Source organism: Chiloscyllium plagiosum, chromosome 10 (genome assembly GCF_004010195.1).
Source record: "Chiloscyllium plagiosum isolate BGI_BamShark_2017 chromosome 10, ASM401019v2, whole genome shotgun sequence".
In the NCBI taxonomy this organism is placed as follows: domain Eukaryota; kingdom Metazoa; phylum Chordata; class Chondrichthyes; order Orectolobiformes; family Hemiscylliidae; genus Chiloscyllium; species Chiloscyllium plagiosum.
The window spans coordinates 7048230-7070929 of NC_057719.1; the positions used below are offsets into that span (position 1 = coordinate 7048230).

General features: G+C 41.0%; 1 protein-coding gene across 5 annotated transcripts in view; it reads left to right on the forward strand.

Annotated features, from left to right (window-relative positions):
• Positions 1-22700, forward strand: part of foxn3 (forkhead box N3) — a 474715-nt gene that overhangs the window by 252338 nt on the left and 199677 nt on the right. For all 5 annotated transcript variants that reach the window (XM_043696966.1, XM_043696969.1, XM_043696970.1 and 2 more), the window contains exon 3: positions 6572-6708. In XM_043696966.1, coding sequence (XP_043552901.1) covers positions 6572-6708 — 137 coding nt within the window. The remainder of the gene's footprint in view (positions 1-6571; positions 6709-22700) is intronic.

Sequence of the window (22700 nt, forward strand, 5' to 3'; positions counted from 1 at the left end):
CAATGATGTGAAGGGTATTTGGAGGAATATACATAAGTGGAAACATAAAGTTTGGTTTGCCTTCCTTTAAGGGAGTCAGAATATAGATGTAAAGACAACAAAAGATGGGGTACTGGGCTAATGGTCGGATACTTGGTAGTGTGGATGAGCAGAGGGATCTTGGTGTCCATGTATACAGATCTTTGAAAGTTGCCACCCAGGTAAATAGTGTGGTGAGGAAGGCATATGGCGTACTGGCTTTTATTGGTAGAGGAATTGAGTTCCGGAGCCCTGGTCATGTTGCAGTTGTATAAGACTCTGGTGCGGCCGCATTTTGTGCAGTTTTGGTCGCCATACTTTAGGAAGGATGTGGAGGCACTGGAATGGGTGCAGAGGAGGTTTACCAGGATGTTGCCTGGTATGGTAGGAAGTTCGTATGAGGAAAGGCTGAGGCACTTGGGGCTGTTTTCATTGGAGAAAAGAAGGTCTAGGGGTGACTTGATAGAGGTGTACAAGATGATTAGGGGTTTAGATAGGGTTGACCATGAGAACCTTTTTCCACGTATGGAGTCAGCTACTACGAGGGGGCATAGCTTTAAATTAAGGGGTGGTAGGTATAGGACAGATGTTAGGGGTAGATTCTGTACTCAGCGAGTCGTGAGTTCATGGAATGCCCTGCCAGTAGCAGTGGTGGACTTTCCCTCTTTATGGGCATTTAAACGGGCATTGGATAGGCATATGTAGGTTAGGTGGGCTTGGATCGGCGCAACATCGAGGGCCAAAGGGCCTGTACTGCGCTGTATTTTTCTATGTTCTAACTCTTGATTCCCCTGCTAAAAAGAATCTTGCTATCTCAGCCTCAAAATATACATTAGGTTTCCACCCCTCAGCTCTCTGGCTAGGAGTCCCAAAAACACTCAACTCACAAAAGAAATTGCTTCTCAGTCTTAAATTGGCACCCTTTAATTCTGAGATTATGCCTGCTGGTCCTTATCTCTCCCATGAGGGGAGGCATCCTCTCAGCATTTACACAGTCAAACCTCTTCAGAATGCTATGTTTCAATGGGATTACCTCTCATTCATCGAAGTTCCAATAAGTATAGTTCCAATCGGTTTAACCTTTTGATCACAAAAGTATTCCCAGTGAATGATCTCTGAATTGCCTCCAATGAAACAAAATCTTCCCTGAAATCAGGGTACCAAAACTGCTGACCATACTCCAACTGTGATCTCATCAGTACCTTGCAGTTGCAGTAAAATTTCCTTCCTCTTATATCCAACAACTTTGAAATAAGGGCCAATGTTCTGTTCGCCTTTCTGATTACCTGCTGCACCTGTGTGCTAGCTTTCTGATTTTCGTGCACAAGTGCTCCCAAATCGTTTTTGTATTGTAGTTCTCTGAAGTTTTTCTCTATTTACATGACAGTCTGTTCTTTAGTTATCGGGTTCAAAATGAACAGCATAAATTTTCCTACATCGTACTTTATTTGCCGGCTTTTTGCCCGCTTCACTTCTCAATATCTCTCTAAGCTGTTTTATCCCACTCACAACCTGTTTTTCCACTTATTTTGTGTCATCTGCAAATATGGCTATGATATATTTGCTTCCTTCCTCCAAGTCAAAATAATATATATTATTAACAGTTATCCCAGCACTGATCCCGGTGAATGACCTGAAGAGCAGAGTTGAATTTTCTTTCTTTCTTCTCTTGAAGGTGCTAAACATTTTCTTTCTTTCGTGAAATATGGCTGTCACTGGCTAAGGCAGCATTTATTGCTCATTCTTAATCACTCTCTTGAACTGAGTGGCTTGCTTGAACATTTCAAAGGATAGTTAACAGTCAACACATGGATGTGGATCTGGAGTCACATAGATCAGGCAGGGATGGCACATTTCTTTTCCTGAGGCATAATAGTGAACCAAATGGGTTTTTATAGCAGTCAGGTGTGGTAACATGCTGGAAATCAAGTTCTGCTATTCCTGGAGTTCTCTCAAAAATTCAAGATTTTAAAATGTACTTTGAGCTTCCCAATTTACCTGTCTTTTAGGTCCAGGTTGACAGAAGGCACATGCCAACTTCTTAACTTAATAAAAATGACCTTTTATTGCAAGTAACTTGACTTTAACTACAGATAAACAATTATAAACTGTCAGCATGTAACTTCTTGAATCCCCTTATAAACTTCTCCTTTACTTACACTCATGTCGCGTGCTTGTGCAGACAGGGAAAATCATGGGTGTTATGTCAGAGGGAATGTCACTGTTCTGTGCTTCCTGTTCAGAGGGTTGCTGAGATGATTCTTATGATTTTTGTGCTGAATATTGCTCTGCAGTCTTCCTTCTCCAGATTTTTCATTCTTTTGCTGGAGGCACAGGAAACTGCTGAAACAAAGAATAGTTTTCTGTATCTTAATGTAACATTTACTGCAGAGAAAATTTTCCTAAGCTGGTGTACGTTTGTAGGCTTCTCTCTATCTTATGCACAGCCACAAGCTGCTCAGTGAAGTGAATACCAGTCACGTTGGTAGGCAAAATGCCGCCTTCATCGATAATGTGGAGGCACTGATGTTGGACTGGGGTGGACAAGGTCAGAAGTCACATAACACCAGGTTATAGTCGAACAGGTTTATTTGAAATCATAAGTTTTGAGAGCACTGCTCCTTCAACAGATGAAGTCACTTCATCTAACAAAGGAGTAGCACTCTCAAAGCTTGAGATTTCAAATAAACCTGTTTGACTATAACCTTGTGTCGTGAAACTTCTGATTCTGCCATTGATACTTCAGTAAGGCATTTGATAAGGTTCCCCATGGTAGATTGATGAAGAAGGTGAAGTTGCATGGGGTCCAGGTAGCCAGATGGATAGAGAACTGGCTGGACAGCAGGCGACAAGAGTAGTGGAAGGGAATTTCTCAAAATGGAGAACTGTAATCAGTGGTCTTCTACATGGATCCGTGTTGGGACCATTGTTGTTTGTGATATACATGAATGATCTGGACAGAAGTATAGGTGGTCTGATTAGCAAGTTTGCAGATGACGCTAAGATTAGTGGAATAGCAGATAGTGAAGAGGACCTTCAGAGAATAGAGCAGAATACAGATAGATTGGAGAGTTGACTGGAGAAATGGCAAATGGAGTTCAATCCAGGCAAATGCGAGGTGATGCATTTTGCAAGATCCAATTCAAGATCAAACTATACGGTAAATGGAAGAGCCTGGGAAAAATTCATGTACAGAGAGATCCAGATGTTCAGGTCCATTGTACCCTGAAAGTGGCAACACCGGTCAGTAGAGTGGTCAGGAAGGCATACGGCCTACTTTCCTTCATCGGACAGGGTATTGAGTAGAAGAGTTGGCAGGTCATGTTAGTTATATAGAACTTTGGTTCGGCCACATTTGGAATACTGCATATAGTTCTGGTCACCACGTTATTAAAAGGACGTGGATGCTTTGGAGATGGTGCAGAGGAGGCTCACCAGGATGTCGCCTGGTAAGAAGGGTGCCAGATGTGAAGAGAGGTTGAGTTGATTAGGATTATTTTCATAAGAAAGGCAGAGGTTGAGGGGGGACCTGATTGAGATCTACAAAGTCATGAGGGGTATAGACAGGGTAGATAGCAAGAAGCATTTTCCCAGAAGTGGGGAACTCAATTATGAGGGGTCACCAGTTCAAGGTGAGAGGGGAAAAGTTTAAGGGAGATATGCGTAGAAAGGTTTTTACACAGGGGTCGTGGGTGCCTGGAATGTGTTGCCAGCAGAGGTGGTAGAGCTGTGCACAATAGTGCCATTTAAGATGTATCTGGACAGATATATGAATGGGCAGGGAGCAGAGAGATACAGATCCTTAGAAAATAGGTGACAGGTTTAGATAGAGGATCTGGATTGTGCCAGGCTGTTCCTGTGCTGTAATTTTCTTTGTTCTTTGATAGCTGGTTACTTGTCCATAGACCAATCAGCTAGGTGTTGCTAGCCAAAACTTTATTTGTACATCGCTCCTGGGATCCAAGTACACTTCAATTACTGCAGCAATGATGTTTGCCTTGAGTCAGGTTATTTGCTTCTAAAACATATAGCAATTCTTCAAAATCCTTGATTTTAAAACAGTTCTTTTCACATTTCCCTTCATAATGAAAAGTGCAGAAAAATAAAAAATGCAGCCTTTGTGGACATCAGCTTTGAATTCAAATTTTAATAACCAGCTGGTAGGAGATTAACCTGTGTTACCAGAGGATTTCCTGTACCTCTGGATTGCTGGTGCAGTGACGTTACCACTATGCTGTCATTTTCTCTAAACATTCATTACATATTCTGTTTGTGCCAGTGACTCAGTTCATTTACAAAGCTTAATAGTGAATGTAAGTTATTAAGGCAAAACATTAACAACTACACAGCAAAGCGTTATATCATTTGCGTATGTGCAACTTCCAGCAAGGGTGATTGAGTCCTAATTTAAGAAGAAAATATTGTCTGGTTTTTCTCCTATCAAGCCAATCACAATGCTGCTCCTACTGAAATTGATTAATGCAGTTCAAGCCAATGAACTGATCTTCTGATCTTCCTCACATTTGAAAGTCTTGATGCTTTGGCAGCTTTGCAAACTGATCTCCTGATAGTGCAACTGTGTGATTAAAGATACAGCTGTTGTCCTCCAAGATACTTGGTTTGTTTAGCTCTTTGAGCAAGATAAAGCATTCTGAGGAATAAATTTTAAGGCAAGAGGAACGTAGTTTGTTATAATTTCATAACTTTTTTTTATACATGAAGAAATTGGGCAGCCATGCCCAGCAATCTGGTACAGGGCTCTGAATTACAGAGAAACAGGTTTAAATCACAGCCTTGGCTGTCATTTGAACTTGCCTGCCTGGCTTCTGCATTGTCAGACTTATACTAGTGCTACCCTTAGAGGGTAGGAAGCATCACCTTGCCTTGTAGAAAAAACACCTTTTGCCAAATGATAGTTCTAGCTCTTGCCAATTTGCATGGGTTTGATCTTGTGGCTGTTTGTATCTGAGATTTAGTAAAGATCAGCTGCAAGGTCACTTTACAACAGAAGTATTCATCGGCTCTTGAATCTAGATTCATTTTGTTTTTCTAATTGTGTATGAGGAGGACATATTGCTCCGAGCTTTGATTAGTTATAGAATCTCAACGTTTCAGCACAGAAACAAACAAATAACAATGCTGTGTTGGTTGTTCAGCTATGTTGGGGCCCTATGCACAAGTATATTAAGTGCATGGGTTGCATCTTTAAGTTCAGCAGCAATAAGATCATTGGTCCCCTCTCTGTAATTGGAGCCTTTATGTCTGTCAGAAATACTTACACGAAACACTTTTTTTTGTGCTCCTAATTTACGTAGCTCTTATCATTGTTTTGTGAAAATCAGTGGGTTCTTAAAAGAATGAAAATCATGTTTCATGCAATTTAATCGCTGCAAAAGGCTATTGTTAGACTGGTTTTGCAGTATGTCATTTTATTACCTTTGCTCCGATTTCTTCTGTTGCTGACAGTAAAGTTCTCTTGCAAGTTACAAACTCAAACATACAACACGTTTTTTCATGAAAGCAAAGTTGAAGTTTGGATCTAATATTCCCCTGACCCCCCCCCCCCCCCCCAAAAAAAAACCCACAAAACACTAAGAAACTTTAGAGCTATTTGGAAAGTGTGGCAACAAACTGTATAGTAAAAATGTTCACTCGTTAATGATGCCAGCTATGCTGCCTTTCAAAAGGTAAACCAGGAATGAGATTGCTGAGACATGCACAAGAAGGCTGTTTTCAGTGGAAATGTGAAAATAATTATTCCAACTTCATTTTATGTATTATTTTGTATTTGCAAGAGCAGAGGATGTCTGTGTTGCTGTTTTTCTGTCTGCTTCAAATGCAATGAAAAGCCTGACATTCACTGCTTTTCACAAGTAAATAAATATTGGCTGTTGAAGCAAATTGACTGGAATAGATATACCAATGTAAGTTTCTTCATCTATAAAGTACAACTACGTTGATTTGATTTCACTAGTCTGCACAAATAGAGTCATAGAGATGTATAGCACAGAAACAGACCCTTCTGTCCAACTCGTCCATGCTGACCAGATATCCCAACCCAATCTAGTCCCACCTGTCAGCACCTGACCCATATCCCTCCAAACCCTTCCTATTTATATACCCATCCAGATGCCTTTCAAATTTGTAATTGTACCAGCCTCCACCACTTCCTGTGGCAACTTATTACATACAAGTACTACCCTCTGTGGAAAATGTTGCCCCTTAGGTGTCTCTCATATCTTTCCCCCTCACCCTAAACCTATGCCCTCTAGTTCTGGACTCCCCCATCCCAGGGAAAAGACTGTGTCTATTTACCCTATACAGCACTTCACCTTTATCTAAATTAAACTCCATCTGCTACTCCTCAGCCCATTGGCCCATCTGATCAAACCTGGAGTTAGTTGACATTAAATGCTCCCAGTTTCACAAAACATATTTATCTTTGTTATATGGCACTTGCCAAGATTTAACTTGAAGGAGAGAGAGGTTTCTCTTAGGTGTATTAAATTATGAAGGTTGCAGGATGTGACCAATATTTTCTTTCTTTCAACAGAGTATTGGGAAAGGCTCCTTATGGTGTATAGACCCAGAGTACAGACAAAACCTCATTCAGGCTTTGAAAAAGACACCCTACCATCCTTATTCTCATGTTTTTAACACGCCTCCCACTTCCCCACGAGGATATCAAAGGTAAGCATCTGTGTGCTGTTGCATTTATTCAGACGTCATTTATCTGCATTAATGACGATGAATTGGGCATGCATTGCTTGAGGAGTGGAACAGGAGGGCTGGAGACCGAAAATGTTTGTTTAAGCCTACGTCATTGTGTAAGTAAGAAATCAGAGGTTAAAGCTTCCCTGTAGTGATTTTGAGTTTCGGTCAGCAGCTATGTGGAGCTCTGAGGGGAATTGTACTGTCTTGTTGCAGAGTTAAATCACATTCCAGCACATGCCTAGACCATCAATTGTCAAAAGAGAGATTGGGAGGAACAGCTGAGCTGAGAAGGAAACTGCCATGCATCTGCTTCGCTAGGTGATTAGCATGATGGTAGCCATGGAAGCCGGAACGTTGCCATGGCAGCACATAGCTGAGACAGGTGCAGTTGCATCACGAGTTCTATTTTGTTGCCTGGCAAATGGACAGGCTGTTAGCATGTGGAATTACACAGTTGCCTTGACAACACTTTCTCCAAAGTGGCTCCAGTTGGCTTCCAGCCAATTTTTTTTGTTGCAAGTGTGTGTGTTTTATACCTGCTTTTTTACCCCCCCGTCTTAAATATCCACAGGAGCGTACTTCATCTGAGATGACAACTCGAGGTCAGCTAGCTCTAGGAGATTAAAACAAAATGGGACTCAGTGAAGCGACAGAGTAATCTCGGGGAGGAAAAAAAAGCTTGTAAAGCCAGAGTGCCTGTGATGTATGTGTAGTCAAACCCTAACCATCGAATACAAAAGGTCCTTGTGGTATATTGCATTTGACATTGCAGGTTTTTATGCTTCTCTGAAGCAGTGGAAGCATTAACCTTAACAATTTTTTTCTGCAAGCAAATGTGCCTTTTGCCCCTTTCTCAAAATCTTAAGCCTTTGGAATTTTGGGAGCTTAAATGCAGTCGAAATAATTTTTTTAGCATTAACCTGTCTTCCATAATTAATGAGCCAAAGTGGGGAGGAGAGAGATATGCCATAAAGGACTCTGATCACTTCTTTTGGGTGTCAATTTGCAGCAAATTGGCCTATAAGCACACATTTGAGTATCCTATCTTTTGCATGTATTTGATTGAAAAAGTGTGAACAGTGAATCTGTGCCTCTGTAGCCTGCTTAAGAGTGATATTACTAAAGCAGCTGGCAACCCTTTTTAACTGTTCTGGCTAGTTTTATTTATTTCCATCCTGATTTTAGTCTCTCAAAATGGTGCAGACCACTTGAAGTCAGCTGAAGTTTGATATCTTTAATGACTTGTTTGCAGTATTGTAGACAGGAACAAGTAAACATTAGATGTTTAGGGAAATTTTTTCCAAGACTTATTCTGGGAAAGAAGACATGTTTGGAAGCAATGTCAGCCCCTATATTTAACTATTGTACTGCTGTAAATTGGTTCAGCCCTATAGAACCACTGTTCTCTGGTCACTGTATGCATTTGCATCAATGCTCATTACTTAAGATGGTTTATTTCGGTGATAGAACTCTAAATTGAGCAGCGACTGCTCAGCATTCATAGTTGTTGCGATTATAGAAGCGCACAGCACAGAGACCATTCAATCCATCATGCTTTTGCTGGCTCCTTTGAAGGTTTTCTGTAACCAGACGACGTTGTTTTCATGCTGCACATGTTCCTTTTATTCCATGGACTCGCACTTTGTGGTCAAGCCACCATCACACTTTACTAAACACCTTTCGGAAGTCTGAGTACACATTCTAAACTTGTGGTGTCGTGGTCACTATCTCTGAGTCAGATGCCAAGTTCAAGTCCCACCATGCTTCAGAGGTGTATAATAACATATCTGGACAATTTAATTAGAAAATATCTACATTAATTTCATGACCCTACTGAGCTTCTTTGATTCCATGTATATCAGCATATTGATTCGAAGATCACCTTAGCTTTCGGGTGCCTGCACCCCAGTAATGGGGAAGGAAGATTAGAATCCTTCACACAATAAGTAACGTCCTAACATTTTAACTCTTGAGACCATCTAAAGAGTTTTAACTCTCTGCAGTCAAGTGAGGTTGAAGTGCTTAAGATTATATTCACTGGAGATTCAGAAGAATAAAGGAGGATTTAATAGAAATCTATAAAATTCCAACCATACAAGATTAGGTAGATATTGGAAGGATGTTCCCCATGCCAGGGGAGCCCAGAACCAGAGATCAGTCTAATGAAACTGGATAGACTATTTAAGACTGAGATGAAGAGAAATTTCTTCTCTGCCACAGAAAGGCCAAAACATTTATATTTTCAAGAAGTTGGATATACTTTTAGGACTAAAGGTACCAAAAGGTATGGGAGTAGACAGGAACAGATTACTGAGTTAGATGATCAGCCATGATTATACTGAGTGGCAGAGCTGGTTCAAAGAGCCAAATGACCTTCTCCTCTTCATTTCTATGTTTCTTAAACTTCTTTGACTAAGTTTTGACTTCCCAATTATTTTGCAACTTGATGTGTTAATTTGTTATATGATTTTTGTTTACATTCTCTTTCCTTAAGAAGAAACAATATAATAAGCTTCCCCCTTTATAAGAATGTCAGTTTAGTATCCATATTGTGACATCCTTAAATACTGAGCAGGGAAATGAAGTGTCCCCAGCAGCGAGAACTTGTGGTCATGACTGCATTTGGGGTCATCTATCATCTTGCACTTATTGAACACATGACTACATTGTTCACTTAGATTGGTTGAGTGCTGCCAACTGTCTTCAAAGGACAGCAAAGCCCCTTGTGGTTGGTAAGTGACGAGGTGCTGACTTTTAAAGTTAAAACTTTTAAATTTTAGTTTTACAATTACCTGGCTTGCATGAACATTATTGTTGTTTCCAGAATGGCGGGTGTAATTTTTCCATTGGCTTTTTAAGTCTTTGAATAGGCTAAATGTGTTGTAGGAATAGAAGTTGGTTTAATTAGGCCCAAAATGAAAAGGTTAAGTTTATATGTAACCAACACGAGGCTTTACTTAACTGTTACTTTCGAATTGGGGCTTTCACATGTACATATTACAGATAATTGTTACACCTTCCTGAACTTTCTGTAGTCAAACATTCTACTGCATTGCATTTATTGAATAATGAAAATTCTGAAGGGATTTGATGACAAATGTCTAATTTCGTAAAGAGTACAAGTTAATTCAATCTCAACTTCTACCTGCAGCAACTCAGGCAAAGATTTTCTATTTCTGCTTTTGCCATGCCATGATATTCTCCCATTGCTTTATTGGTAAAAGATGGATTGGCAATTGTTGAAGATAAAATCAACTTCCAGAGTTGGATCTCCCTGCTGATTGCATGGCCACTTTGGTACTTCTGGATTATCTCCACAGTAATGAGGATGAGGTCTACCACAAAACCCCACCAACATACTTATAACAACAGCTAATGAACTTGAAGGACCTTATACAGACAATGAGCAAAACTAGTGTCATTTACAAAATACCTTGCAAGAACAGTGGACAAACACTATATTGGACAAACAGGCAGAAACCTAGCCACCAGAATACATGAACATCAACTAGCCACAAAAAGACATGACCCACTCTCACTAGTATCTTTACATACAGATGAGAAAGAACATCACTTCAACTGGGACAACACACCCATCCTAGGACAAGCCAAACACAGAGACATGAGATTTCCTTGAAGCATGGCATTCCAACCGGAACTCTATCAACAAGCACATTGACTGGGATCCCATTTACTACCCTCTGAGCAAAGAAAAACAGGAAATGATGTCACCACAGGAAATACCATCACCAACCCAAGGAAACCTAAACACAAATAAAAAGCAGGCCATACCAGCAGTGTTTCACTGGAGGCTCACTGATAATGTTACCTACTACGGTGACAAACATCTGAAAACAAACCTTCCAGCTCAGTGAGCAAACTTACATCCACAATGTACTTTCTCCAAGATCAAGGAATCATGGAGATAATCCTCCATTCTTGAGAATGGTGCAGACAGTACTCTGGCCTTTAAAACTTTTAATTTTTCACTATTAACGTGTTTGTCAAAGCTTGTTCTGGTTCTGATTTTTTTTTTTCTGTGGTCCTTGTTTGGGACGAGATGAGGATTTGTTGTTCTTGATCTCTGTCAGAATCTTTGCAGGACTAGTCCATTCACAGATGATTTCTTTACCAATTGTTTTAAGTGTCTCAAAAGACATGAAAATTCAATATTAATTAACATCTTTGTGTGATAGTCAGTCAGATTATTGTAAAATTGTGCTGCCATTAATGACTGAACTGTAGCTTTGCATATCAATGTGAAGTTGGCTATGATCTTTCAAAACTTAAACGTCGAAAATACAAGCGGAAGTAGAGTATTTTGACCTGTTCCTCTATTCACCTTGATTATAGATGATCTTCTACATCATTGCCATACTGCTTTGGTCTCGCCATACCTCTTGAGACATTTAGTTTCTCAATCTATTTATTTCTAAATATATTCAAGTGATTTTGCCATAACAGCCGCCTTTTGTAGAGCATTCCACAGATTCACTCCCCTCAGCGTGACGAAATCCCTCCTTATGGCAAGCCAAAGTATCCTAGGGTTAATTGGGTGGCTATTTATGTGGAGTTTGCACATTCTCCCCGTGTCAGCATGGGTTTCTTTCGAGTGCTCCGGTTTCCTCCCACAGTCCAAAGATGTGCAGTTAGGGTGGATTGACCATGTTAAATTGCCCATAGTGTTAGGTGCATTAGTCAGTGGGAAATGAGTCTGGGTGGGTTACTCTACAGAAGGTCAGTGTGGACTGGTGAGGCCAAGTGGCCTGTTTCCACACTGTAGGTAATCTAATCTAATCCTGAAGCCATAACCCCTTGTTCTGGATTCCTAGCAAAAAGAAACCACAACCACGGCATGCCCAGCCCTGCCAGACTTTCAACATTTCCATGAGATTCACTCCTCATCTTCTAAACTCCATTGAATCGACCAAACGTCGTCCTAGAACAAACCTACCCTCCCAGGGATCAATCTGGCAAACTTTCACTGCACTCGCATAATGAAAACTGTATATTTTCTTAGATGAGGTCAAAACTACATACTGTACTGCAGATGTGGTCTCGCCAAAGCCCTCGTTAAATGTTTTTGCTCCTGTACTTGTATTTATTCCTATTTCCTGTCATTTGTTAGTAAATTCAGTATGCGAATGAAACACGACTGTTATTTGTCCTATTAAGTTCTAGTCATGTCTCTTAACTGTTTGTTCAAAAGTCTTTAAGTATTTTGATATTTCATGAAGCCATTTTGCTTGAGAGTCACCAAGTAATCTCATCAGAAATTTAGCAAAATAATCTTGACCCAAATTGTCGAGAATGTTGAACTCACTACCACAAGAAATGTTGAAACGACTTGTGTATTTAAAGGCAGACTAGGCAAGTGTATGAGGGAGAAAGTTATTGAGGATGTTAAAGGGGAATTCAGGAAAATAAATTATGGATTTAAGTGAGGAAAGATGGAAGGAGGCTCAAATGGAGGACAGATGGTTGCATTGACTGGTTTGGTTGAAAGGTCTGTTTGATTTGGATATCTTAGGCAATGTAGGTGTGCAATCATGTCGTCTGAAACTATCACAATAAAGGTGGGTGTGTACAGATATAATTTTGAAAAATATACTCTTGCACACGTGGTCTCTCACCATAAGCATGTTCACACTTGGAAACCTCTTAGCAAATTGTACTTTACCATATATAAATTTGTTCACTGCATTCACCATCATTCGTTTCCATCATGTATGGTAACCATAATTCCTTTTTTAATTACTAAAATGAACATTATAACATTTAAATCAGTTTACGTTTTTAGAGTTGTCAATCAACAACAGTGTGGGAATAACTAAGCTCAGGCTTCAACCTGACAGCAGCCTGCAATTGCAGTAACTTGAAATTGAATGATGGTTCTCACACAACAGTTATCACTGGTTTAGATTTCAGTCATTATAGAGAACTATAAATTAATTTTGAACTATACATTTTAGAGTAGAATTGTATTGGTTAATTTGCACAGCTGTAATGCTTTTCATTTGAGAACCATAAGTAAATGGATCCATTTAATTGGGGATCATTACAGCAAGTATTAGAAAATACAGCGCAGGAGCAATGCAGTCAACAACCCTTGTCAAATGAATATGCATATGTTCGGCTCATTAGGGAAGAAGGGAAAAGAAAGTCGGTGTAACTCTTAAAAACCCTTGGGATCTATGTTTGAACTTTTACAAAGCTCACTTGTTACTGTGGAATTTTCTTGAAATCCCATAAACAAGGGAACTGTCCTTTTTTTTTGGTTTTTTTCATGATTTATTTTAGCAAGCGTTTGAATTATTAACTTGAACCTGCACTTATTTCATGTTAACTTTGCACTTGAAGGTGTGGGTGAATTCAATTATCATTACAAAAGCTCTGACTTTGAGGTAGTAGAAAGGAGAATCAAGGGCTTCATCTCGCTTATCTTTTGGCTTTTTTATTTGAGCATGTGGTTTATTTTCACTGATCTTAATGTCCCATGCTTTTCCTTAATTTGCTTTGCTGTCCTTCACTCCATTCAGTCACGCAGGTCTTCAGATTAATATGTATTGTGTGTGTGTACATGTAAGGAAGTGTAAAAAAATGACACTGGGACATAATGTTTGGAAAGATTGCAACTTATTCTTTAAATGCCATGCTGCACTATTGGGAAGGAAGAAGCTAAAAGGTGTTTGGACAAGATGTTAAAACACTGATGAATATCTGGACTTCTAGAAGGTCTTCAGTAAGGTGCTGCAGAGGAGGCTGCTGAGTAAGATAAGGGCCCGTAATATTAAAGGCAAGGTACGAGCATGGATAGAAGATTGGCTGTCTGGAAGAAGGCAGGGAGTGGGGATATAAGGGTGCTTCTCAGAATGGAAGCCAATGTTTAGTAGTTCCACAAGGGTCAGTGTTAGAACTATAACTTTTCACTTTATACATGAATGATTTGAATGAGGAACTGAGGTCATTGTGGCTAAGTTTGCAGATGGTACAAGGATAGGGAAAGGGGAAGGTAGCATTGAGGAAGCAGGGAGGAGAAAGTGAGGTCTGCAGATGCTGGAGATCAAAGTTGAAACTTTATTGCTGGAACAGCACAGCAGGTCAGGCAGCATCCAGGGAACAGGAGATTCGACGTTTCGGATTCCTGAAGAAGTTGAGGAAGCAGGGATCCTGGTGAAAGATTTAGGTTAGGAGAGTGGGCAAAGAAGTGGCAGATGAAATACAGTAGGGAAAGTTTGAGGTCATGCACATCAGCAGGAAGAGTAGCGGCATGGACTATTTTCTAAACAGGGAGAAAATTTAAAGTGTAAAATGTAAAGGGACTTAGGAGTCTTTTCATCTTTCCTGAGGTATTGATCCATGATTCTGTTAAGGTAAACTTGCAGGTTGAGTCAGTAGTCAGGAAGGCAAATGTAATGTTGTCGTTCATCTTGAGAAATGTGAGGGGAACGGATAGGGTAAATAGACAAGGTATTTTCTGTGGGTGGGGAAGTCCAGAACTAGAAGGCACAGGTTTAGAGTGAGGGGAGAAGATTTAGAAGGGACCTAAGGAGCAACTTCTTCACACAGCGTGGAATGTGTCTGGAATTAGCTGCCAGAGGAAGTGGTAGAGGCTGGTACAATTACAACATTTCAAAGAGTGTGGAGCTGGAAAAGCACAGCAGGTCAGGCAGCATACGAGGAGCAGCAGTGTTGACGTTTCGAGCATGAACTCCCCTTCAGGAATAGGGGCGGCCCAAGGGGGATGGGGCTTTGGGGAAAGTAGCTGGGAATGTGGTAGTTAGATGAAGGTGGGCAGTAATGGTGATAGGTTGGACAGGAAGATGGAATGGATAGGTGGGAAGGGAGATGCCGAGTTAGAGGATTTAAACTGGGATAAGTTGGAGGCAGTTGGGGATAGTTGTTCCTCTGCTGCCTGATTCCAGCACCACACTTTTCAGCTCTGATCTCCAGCATCTTCAGTGCTCACTTTCTCTCAATTACAACATTTAAAGGGCATCTGGATGGGAAGAGTGTACAGGGATGTGGACCAACTGCTGGCAGATAGGACTAGATTAATTTAGGATATCTGGTTAGTCTGGCAAATTGGACTGAAGGGATATTTCTCTGACAAAAATATAAAAGCAGGGATGTACCTCTGATGCTTTATAAGGCTCTGGTCATACTAGATTTAGAATATTGTGAGCAAGTTTGGGCCCAATACCTCAGGAAGGATGTATTCGTCCTGGAGTGGATCCAGAGGAGGTTCATGAGAATGATTCCAGGAATGAAAGGCTTAACATATGAGGAACTTTGGGACAATACTCAATGGACTTTGGAAGGATGAGGGGGGATCTCACTGAAACCTGCAGAATACTGAACGGCCTGGACAAATTGCACATTGGGATGGTCTTTCCATTGGCAGGAGAGACGAGGACCCGAGGGCACAGCCTAAGAGTAAAGGGAAGACCCTTTAGAACAGAGATAAAGGGAAACGTCTTTAGCCAGAGAGCAGTGAATCTGTGGAATTCATTATCATAGAAGGCTGAGGAGGTCAGGTCGTTGAATATAATTAAAACAGAGTTAAGTTCTTAATTGCCAAGAGGACCAAAGTTGCAGGGAAAAAGCGGGGAAAAAGGGTTTGAAAAACCTGTCAGCCATCGTTTAATGGTGGAGCAGACTCAATGGGCCAAATGGTGTAATTTCTGCTTCTGTTGAGCCAATATGTCTGGTAATTTATAGAATGTAAAAAATCCCAGTGCACTATTTGTGGAAAAGCAGACTCGTTTTTATCAAGTGTTTTTAAAACGCCTTATTGAATCCCTGGTGCTGTTTATTGTTAAGTTCTGTCATAAGGCCGACCACATTGCACCAATTAAAGCACAAATGTATTCTTTAATGAAAATGAAAGCATGAATCCCAAGAACAATAATTGATAAGTAATTTAATACTGGGTAATTACATAAGCATTGGTATGTTGGGTATTTAGAGTTAGCAGGTCTCCAGCATGGAGACAGGCCCTTTGGTCCATGCCAACCAAAACCCCATTTCCCTGCACTTGCCCATATCCTTCTCATCCTTTCCTAACCATGTATTTATTCAAATGCCTTTTAAATGTTGTTAATGTACCTGCCTCAATCACTTCCACTGGAAGCTCATTTCATTTGCGTACCACCCTCTGTGTAAAAAAAGTTGCTCCTCAGGTTCCCTTTTATTCTTTCCCCTTTCACCTTAAACTGATGCCCTCTCGTCCTCGATTCCCTAACCCTGGGAAAAAGACTGAGTGCATTCACCCTATCCGTGCCTCTCATGATCTAGATTCCCCCCCCTCCTCAGTCTCCTACACTCCAGAAAAAGGTCCTAGCTTGTCCACGTCTCCCTATAACTCAGGCCATTGAGTCCAGGCAACATCCTTGTAAACCTCTTATGCACTCTTTCCAGTTTAATAACATCCTTCCTATAACAAGGTGACAAAAACTGAACACACTAATCCCAAGTGCGGCCTCACCAACATCCTGTACAACTACAACATAACTTCCCAAGTTCTGTACTCAATGCCTTGACTGATGAAGGCCAGTGTGCCAAAAGCTGCCTTCACTGCCCTGTCTACCTGTGACTCCACTTTTAGAGAATTGTGAATCTCTAATCAAAGATCCCTCTACTCCTTTAATGTTGTACCATTCACCATGAAACTCCTAGCTTGATTGGACTTTTCAAAATGCAAGACCTCACACTTACCTATATTAAACTCCATCTGCCATTTCTCTGCCCACTTCCCCAGCTGATCAAGGTCCTACTGCGATTTCTGATAACCTTCCTTGCTGTCCACTGTACAGCCTATTTTAGTGTCATCAGTGAAGTTACTAATCCTGCCTTGTATATTCTTATCCAAATCATTGATATAGATTAGAAGCAGTAATGGGCCCAATACTGATCGCTGAGGCACGCCACTAGTCACAGGCCTGCAGTCCGACAGGCATCTTTCCACTGTTACCCTCTGCTTCCTGCCATCAAGCCGATTTTGTATCCAATTTGCCTGCTCCCCCTGGATTTCATGCGATCTAACCTTCCAGAGCAGTCTACTGTTACTACATGGGGTAAACCCTCCTGCTTAATTTAAACCAGTAACACAAAAGATTTATCTTGTGCAATAATCTGTGAATGTTTGAGAGACCGAGAACTACTTAAGGCAAAAATTAGCAACTTTATTTCTTCAAGTATGACAGAGAATAATTAACTAACAACTATTTACAACTCCTTCCTCTAACCTAACTTTTACCTTCCCTTCTATAATACTAGTCCGATTAAGATTCACCAAAAATTCATTTTCAAAACCAGCCAGCTGTCGAATCTTCTATTTGGATCTTTGTGTCGTCTTTTCTTCTGAGGGACCATGCTTCACAGGTCACAGATCGATAAAAGTACCTTGAAGAGAGCTATTCTCCGGACAGTGTGCAGATGTTGTTGGTTTGGTAGTTCTTCTCTCAACTGTTCAATTTTCCCCAGTGTTATACTCCTAAAGCATTGGATTGCGTCATTTAAGATTATCAATATACTAAATTCAAACTTGATTAGAGTTTTGTATTTTTTTGGGGGTATAATTTAAACTGGCCCAATTTGAATTTGTTTTGTCGTCTCCAGGCAACCAGCTAATAGAGTTGTTTGACCAAATGTTACATTATATCTTGTTCGGAACACTTGGTACTGTGTCAGGTAGTTCTGCTCGTGTTTAACTCTCTTAAAAGTATAGAACACCCACATCTTTATAACACACCATGTGGAACCTTATCAAAGGTTTTACTGAACTCTAAATAGACTGTCTACTGGCCTGGCCTCGTCAACCTTCCTGGTCACTTCATCAAAGAACGCTAACAAATTTGTGAGGCTTGATCTCCCACTCACAAAGCCATGCTGATTACTCCTAATCAAACTCTGTCTTTCCAAATGCATGTATATCTTATCCCTCAGAATCTTCTCAAGTAAGTTACCTACCACAGATGATAAGTTTACTTGCCTGTAGTTCCCCAGCTTTTCTTTCCAGCCTTTCTTGAATAATGGCACAACATTCGCTACCCTCCAGTCTTCCAGGATCTCACCCGTTGCTAATCACGATGCAAAAGTGTCAGCCAGGGCCCCTGCAATTTCTTCTGTAGCCTCCTGCAGTGGGTAGGGCCAGGAGATTTTTCCACCTTCATACATTCTAATACATCGAACACCACCTCTCCTGTGATATGATCTGTCGCCAAGATATCATCGCTAACTTCCCTAAGTTCCCAAGTTGTCTTGTCTTTCTCCGTGGTAAACGCAGAGGAGAAATATTTAATGAGAACCTCGCCCATCTTCTGTGCTTCTAAACATACATGTCCACTTTGGTCTTTGAGAGGCCCTATTCTCTTTCTCTAGTTATTCTTTTTCTGCTAATATACTTAAATAGCCTCTTTGGATTCACTCTAATCTTCTCAGCCATGGCTATCTCGTGCTCCCTTTTCACCCTCCTAATTTCCTCCTTCAGCAAACTCCTATATTCCCTGTATACCTCCAGGATTCCTTTAATCCCACCTGCCTGTACCTGAAATACGCCATCTCCTTTTTTCTGGTCAAAGCCTCAATATCTCTTGTCATCCAGGGTTCCCTATTCCTGCCAACCTTGCCCTTCACCCTCACAAGAAGATATAGACCTTGAACTCGAGCTATCTCACTTTTAAAGACTTCCCACTTGACAGAGGTCCCTTTGCCTACAAACTACTCAAATCAATCCCTGCAAGCTTCTGTCTAATTCCATCAAAATTCACCTTGCCCCAATTTAGAACTTGAACCTATGGACCATTTTTGTCCCTCTCCATAACTATTTTTAAAATTAACAAAAATGTGGTATCTGGTCCCAAAGTGCTCCCCTGCTCTCACCTCAGTCACCTGTTCTGTCCTATTTCTCAAGAGTAGGTTGAGTTTTGCCCCTTTCCAAGTAGGACCCTCTATATACTGCTTGAGAAAACTTTCCTGAATGCACTTAGCAAATTTCACCCCATCTAATCCCTTAACACTCTGGCAGTTCCAGTCTATGTTAGGAAAATTAAAATTCCCTACTCTGACAACCCTATTACTCCTGCAAGTCTCCCCAATCTCCCTGCATATTTGTTCCTCTAATTCCCGTTGACTATTTGGGGGCCAATAGTACAACCCCAACGACGCCACCATCCCCTTCTTATTTCTTAGCTCCATCCACAAAACCTCACTGGATGATCCTTTCCACTTATTTCATCTCTGATTACTGCTGTGATACTCGCCTTAATCAAAAATGCAACTTCCCCTCCTCTCCTTCCATCACCTCTGTCCTGTCTAAAGCACCCGTACCCTTTGATCCTCCCTTAGCCATGCTTCTCTAACGGCTATAATATCCCAGTCCCATGTACCTATCCACATCGAGTTCGTCGGTCTTACTTGTCAGCCCTCTTGCATGGCAATAAGTGCAATTTAATCCAACAGGCATTCCTTGCTCCCTGTCATTTCCAGCCTGACCTGTCTCTTCAACTTAGTATTTCTGATTATTGTATCTCATTCGAGCGTCTCACTTATCTCCCTGCTGTTGAGGGTCCCACACCGTTGCCAATCTAGTTTAAACCCTCCCTTGCAGCAATAGCAAACCTGGCTGCCAAGATATTGGTCCCCCTCCAGTTCAGGTGCAACCCGTCCCTCTTGAACAGGTCAGCTCTGCCCTAGAAAAGATCCCAATGATCTAAAAATCGGAATCCCTGCCCCCGCAACCATTTTTAGCCACGCATTCATCTGCAATATTCTCTGTTTTCATCCTCACCAGCACGTGGCACCGGAGGTAATCTGGAGATCATCACCAACATGGTCCTGCTTTTTAACTTTTCCTTGCTCTCTCTAATCACTCTACAGGATCTCAACCCTATATCTATCTATGGCATTTGTGCCAATGTGTGCAATGACTTCTGGCTACTCACCCTCCCCCTTGAGAATGTTCTGCAGCCACTCTGAGATATCCTGGACCTTGGCACTGGGGAGGCAACACTGGATTCCAGTTTGCGGCCACAGAATCTTCTATCTGTCCCTCTAACTATTGAGTCTCCTATCTCTAAGGTTCCGTTTACCTTTATCTTTGCGGCTGTGCCCCAGAGTCGGTCATAGTACCACCAACTTGGCTACTGCTGCTTTCCCCTGAATGGTCATCTCCTCCCCAACTATCTGAAATGGAATACTTATTTTTGAGGGGAATGGTCACAGGGGACTTCTGCAGTCTCTGCCTATTCCCTTTGCCTCTCCTGGTGGTCACACAGTTACATTCTGCCTGCACCTTAGGTGTGACCACCTTGTTAGGTTCTTTTTCTTGAGATTCTTACTTAATGCAACTGCAATATGTCAACATCTCTGAACAGCCAAAAGTTATTGCGCATGTACAAGCTTTGGAGGATCAATTAACACACTTTGCAAAGCTTGTGAAGCGTGCCAAGCAAAGCTCTCGGAACAAGGGAACAGTTTTTCCTTTATATCAAATCTTACATCACGGTCAGTAATGCCCACAAGACAACCCCCAGCCACTCCCCCACAATGCAGTGACTTGACCATTTCCAGAAACAATGTAATGTAAATCATCCGTTAGTGGAAAGATCTGTTGTAAAAATTTTTTTAACTACAGGATGTGATCAGAATTTTAATTGCATTGTTCTTATTGATTCTGAATAGGAGATGATGATGTAATTTTTTTACTCCGAGCAATAGGAGATGGCAATATCTGCAAGATAGAGAAACATACCATCCTACCCTTGGGATATTCAATTTCTTGCACGTCAGCAGAGCAAATTAATGCTTTAACATCTCAATCTCATTAAAACTCTTATCTATAAAGTGTTCAGCATCTCTGATCCTGAGTGCATCCAGCTGCAGTTCCCTAACGTTCTCCCAGGAGCTAAGCTGACTTCCCACGGGTGTAGTTATCAGAGGTATTGGAGGTCTCTCTGAGCTTCCACGATCTGCAGGAGGAACATGTGACTGCCCTAACTGCCATCTTAACTGTTGTAAAACTAAAAAGGAAAGTTAAAAGAACTTTACCTGAGCTTACCTGTTCCTCTTGCTGAAACACTGCTCTCCAAAGCATTTGTAGCCAAAGCCTTACTACTTTGCTATCAATGATTTTGCAATAGCACATCTCTCTACCCCTCCACTTTTTTTTGGTTTCATCTTTACTTTCAAAATAACTGAATTTTGTTTCTTTATATTTAGGTATGAGGTATAAAATTGTGCTACTGTACAACTCTTGCAGCAAGTGTAACTTCTTGAACAAATGAATATTCTATTGTGACTGAAACATTATTATGACTGCAGTTTTCATATGCAGTGACTGAATAAATAGTCATACATATAAACATATGAGTTAGGAGAACAAATGTCAATTCGGCTCTTCAAACATGCTCCACCATTTAATAGAGCATAGGTGATCCTTTTGTGTTCCAGTTCAACTTTCTCATCTACCCTATAAAATCTTAGCTTCTGGTTAGGCAAGAGAATTAATCAAATTGTCTCAATAATGTCTAATGACCCCTCCTTTCTGAGGCAGAAAACACAAAAATCTCTCAAATCTCTGAGAGAAAACCTGTCCCCTCAGCTCTGTCCCAAAAGGGCAATCCCTAATTTTAAATTAGTGTCCCCGAGGTCTGGACTCAAGGGTCAACATCTTTGTCATGTTCCCCTTGTCACTACCATTCAAGTTCTTTTAAACCTAGTCAAATCACCCTCAATTCATATAATGTGCAGTGAAAACTACCTGATTCTGTCTGGTATTTCTTAATAAGACAACCTACTCATTCTGTTTATCACTGTACCACCTCAAATACATTTTCACCTTTCTTTAAATAAGGAGACCAAATTATACATAGTATTTGTGATGCGGTCTCAATAATGCTGTACCATGGCCTCCTGAATTTTATGCTCAATTCCTCTTTAAATAAAGGTTAGTATTTCATTAGTTGCCTTAACCACTTGCTGTATCTGCATGCTAACATTTTGTGACTCATGCACTACAACACTTAGAATTTCAAGACAATGATGTATCTATTGTCTCCTTCCATTTAAATGATAGTCTTATTTTTGCCAAAATGAACAACTTCGCATTTTCCTATGTATATGCCATCTGTCATATTTTTGCTCATTTACTTAACCAATCTATATCAGTCTACGTCCTTATTATAACAGTCGCATAAATGGGTTAACCCCAGGAAGGGTGAGAGAGGTCGGCACCTAGGGCAGGAGTCTTTTGTGGATATACCCATTTCAAACGGGTATGCTGTTTTGGAAAATGTAGGGGGTGATGGATTCTCAGGGGAACATAGTTTCTGGTAGTGAGACTAATGCAACGAGGGGTACGTCGGCTTCCAAGAGATCAATTGTGTTAGGTACAGACAGATGTTTCTGTGGCCAGCAGAGAAAAAGTAGAATGGTGTGTTGTTTCCCTGGTACCAGGATCAAGGATGTCTCAGAGAGGGTGCAGAATGTTCTCAAGGAGGAGACGGACCAACAGGAGGTCATTGTCCACATTGGAACCAACGGCTTTGGAAGGGAAAAGGTCGAGACTCTGAAGAGAGGATATAGAAAGTTAGGCAGGAATTTTAAAAGGTGGTCCTCGATGGTAGTAATATCTGGATTACTCCCGATGCTTTGAGCTAGTGAGGCTAGGAATAGGAGGATCGAGCAGATGAACGTCTGGGTAAAAGTGAAGACTGCAGATGTTGGAGGTCAGAGTCGAGAATGTGGTGCTGGAAAAATACAACAGATCAGGCAGCATTCGAGTAGCAGGAGAATCGACATTTTAGGAAAAAGCCCTTCATCAGGACAGAGGCAGTGAGCCAAGGGGTTGGCGAGATAAATGGGAGGGGGGTGGGGCTGGGGTAAGGTAGCTGAGAGTGCACTAGGTTGATGGAGTTGGGGGTAAAGGTGAAATGTTGGAGTGGATAGGTGGGAAGGAAGATTGACAG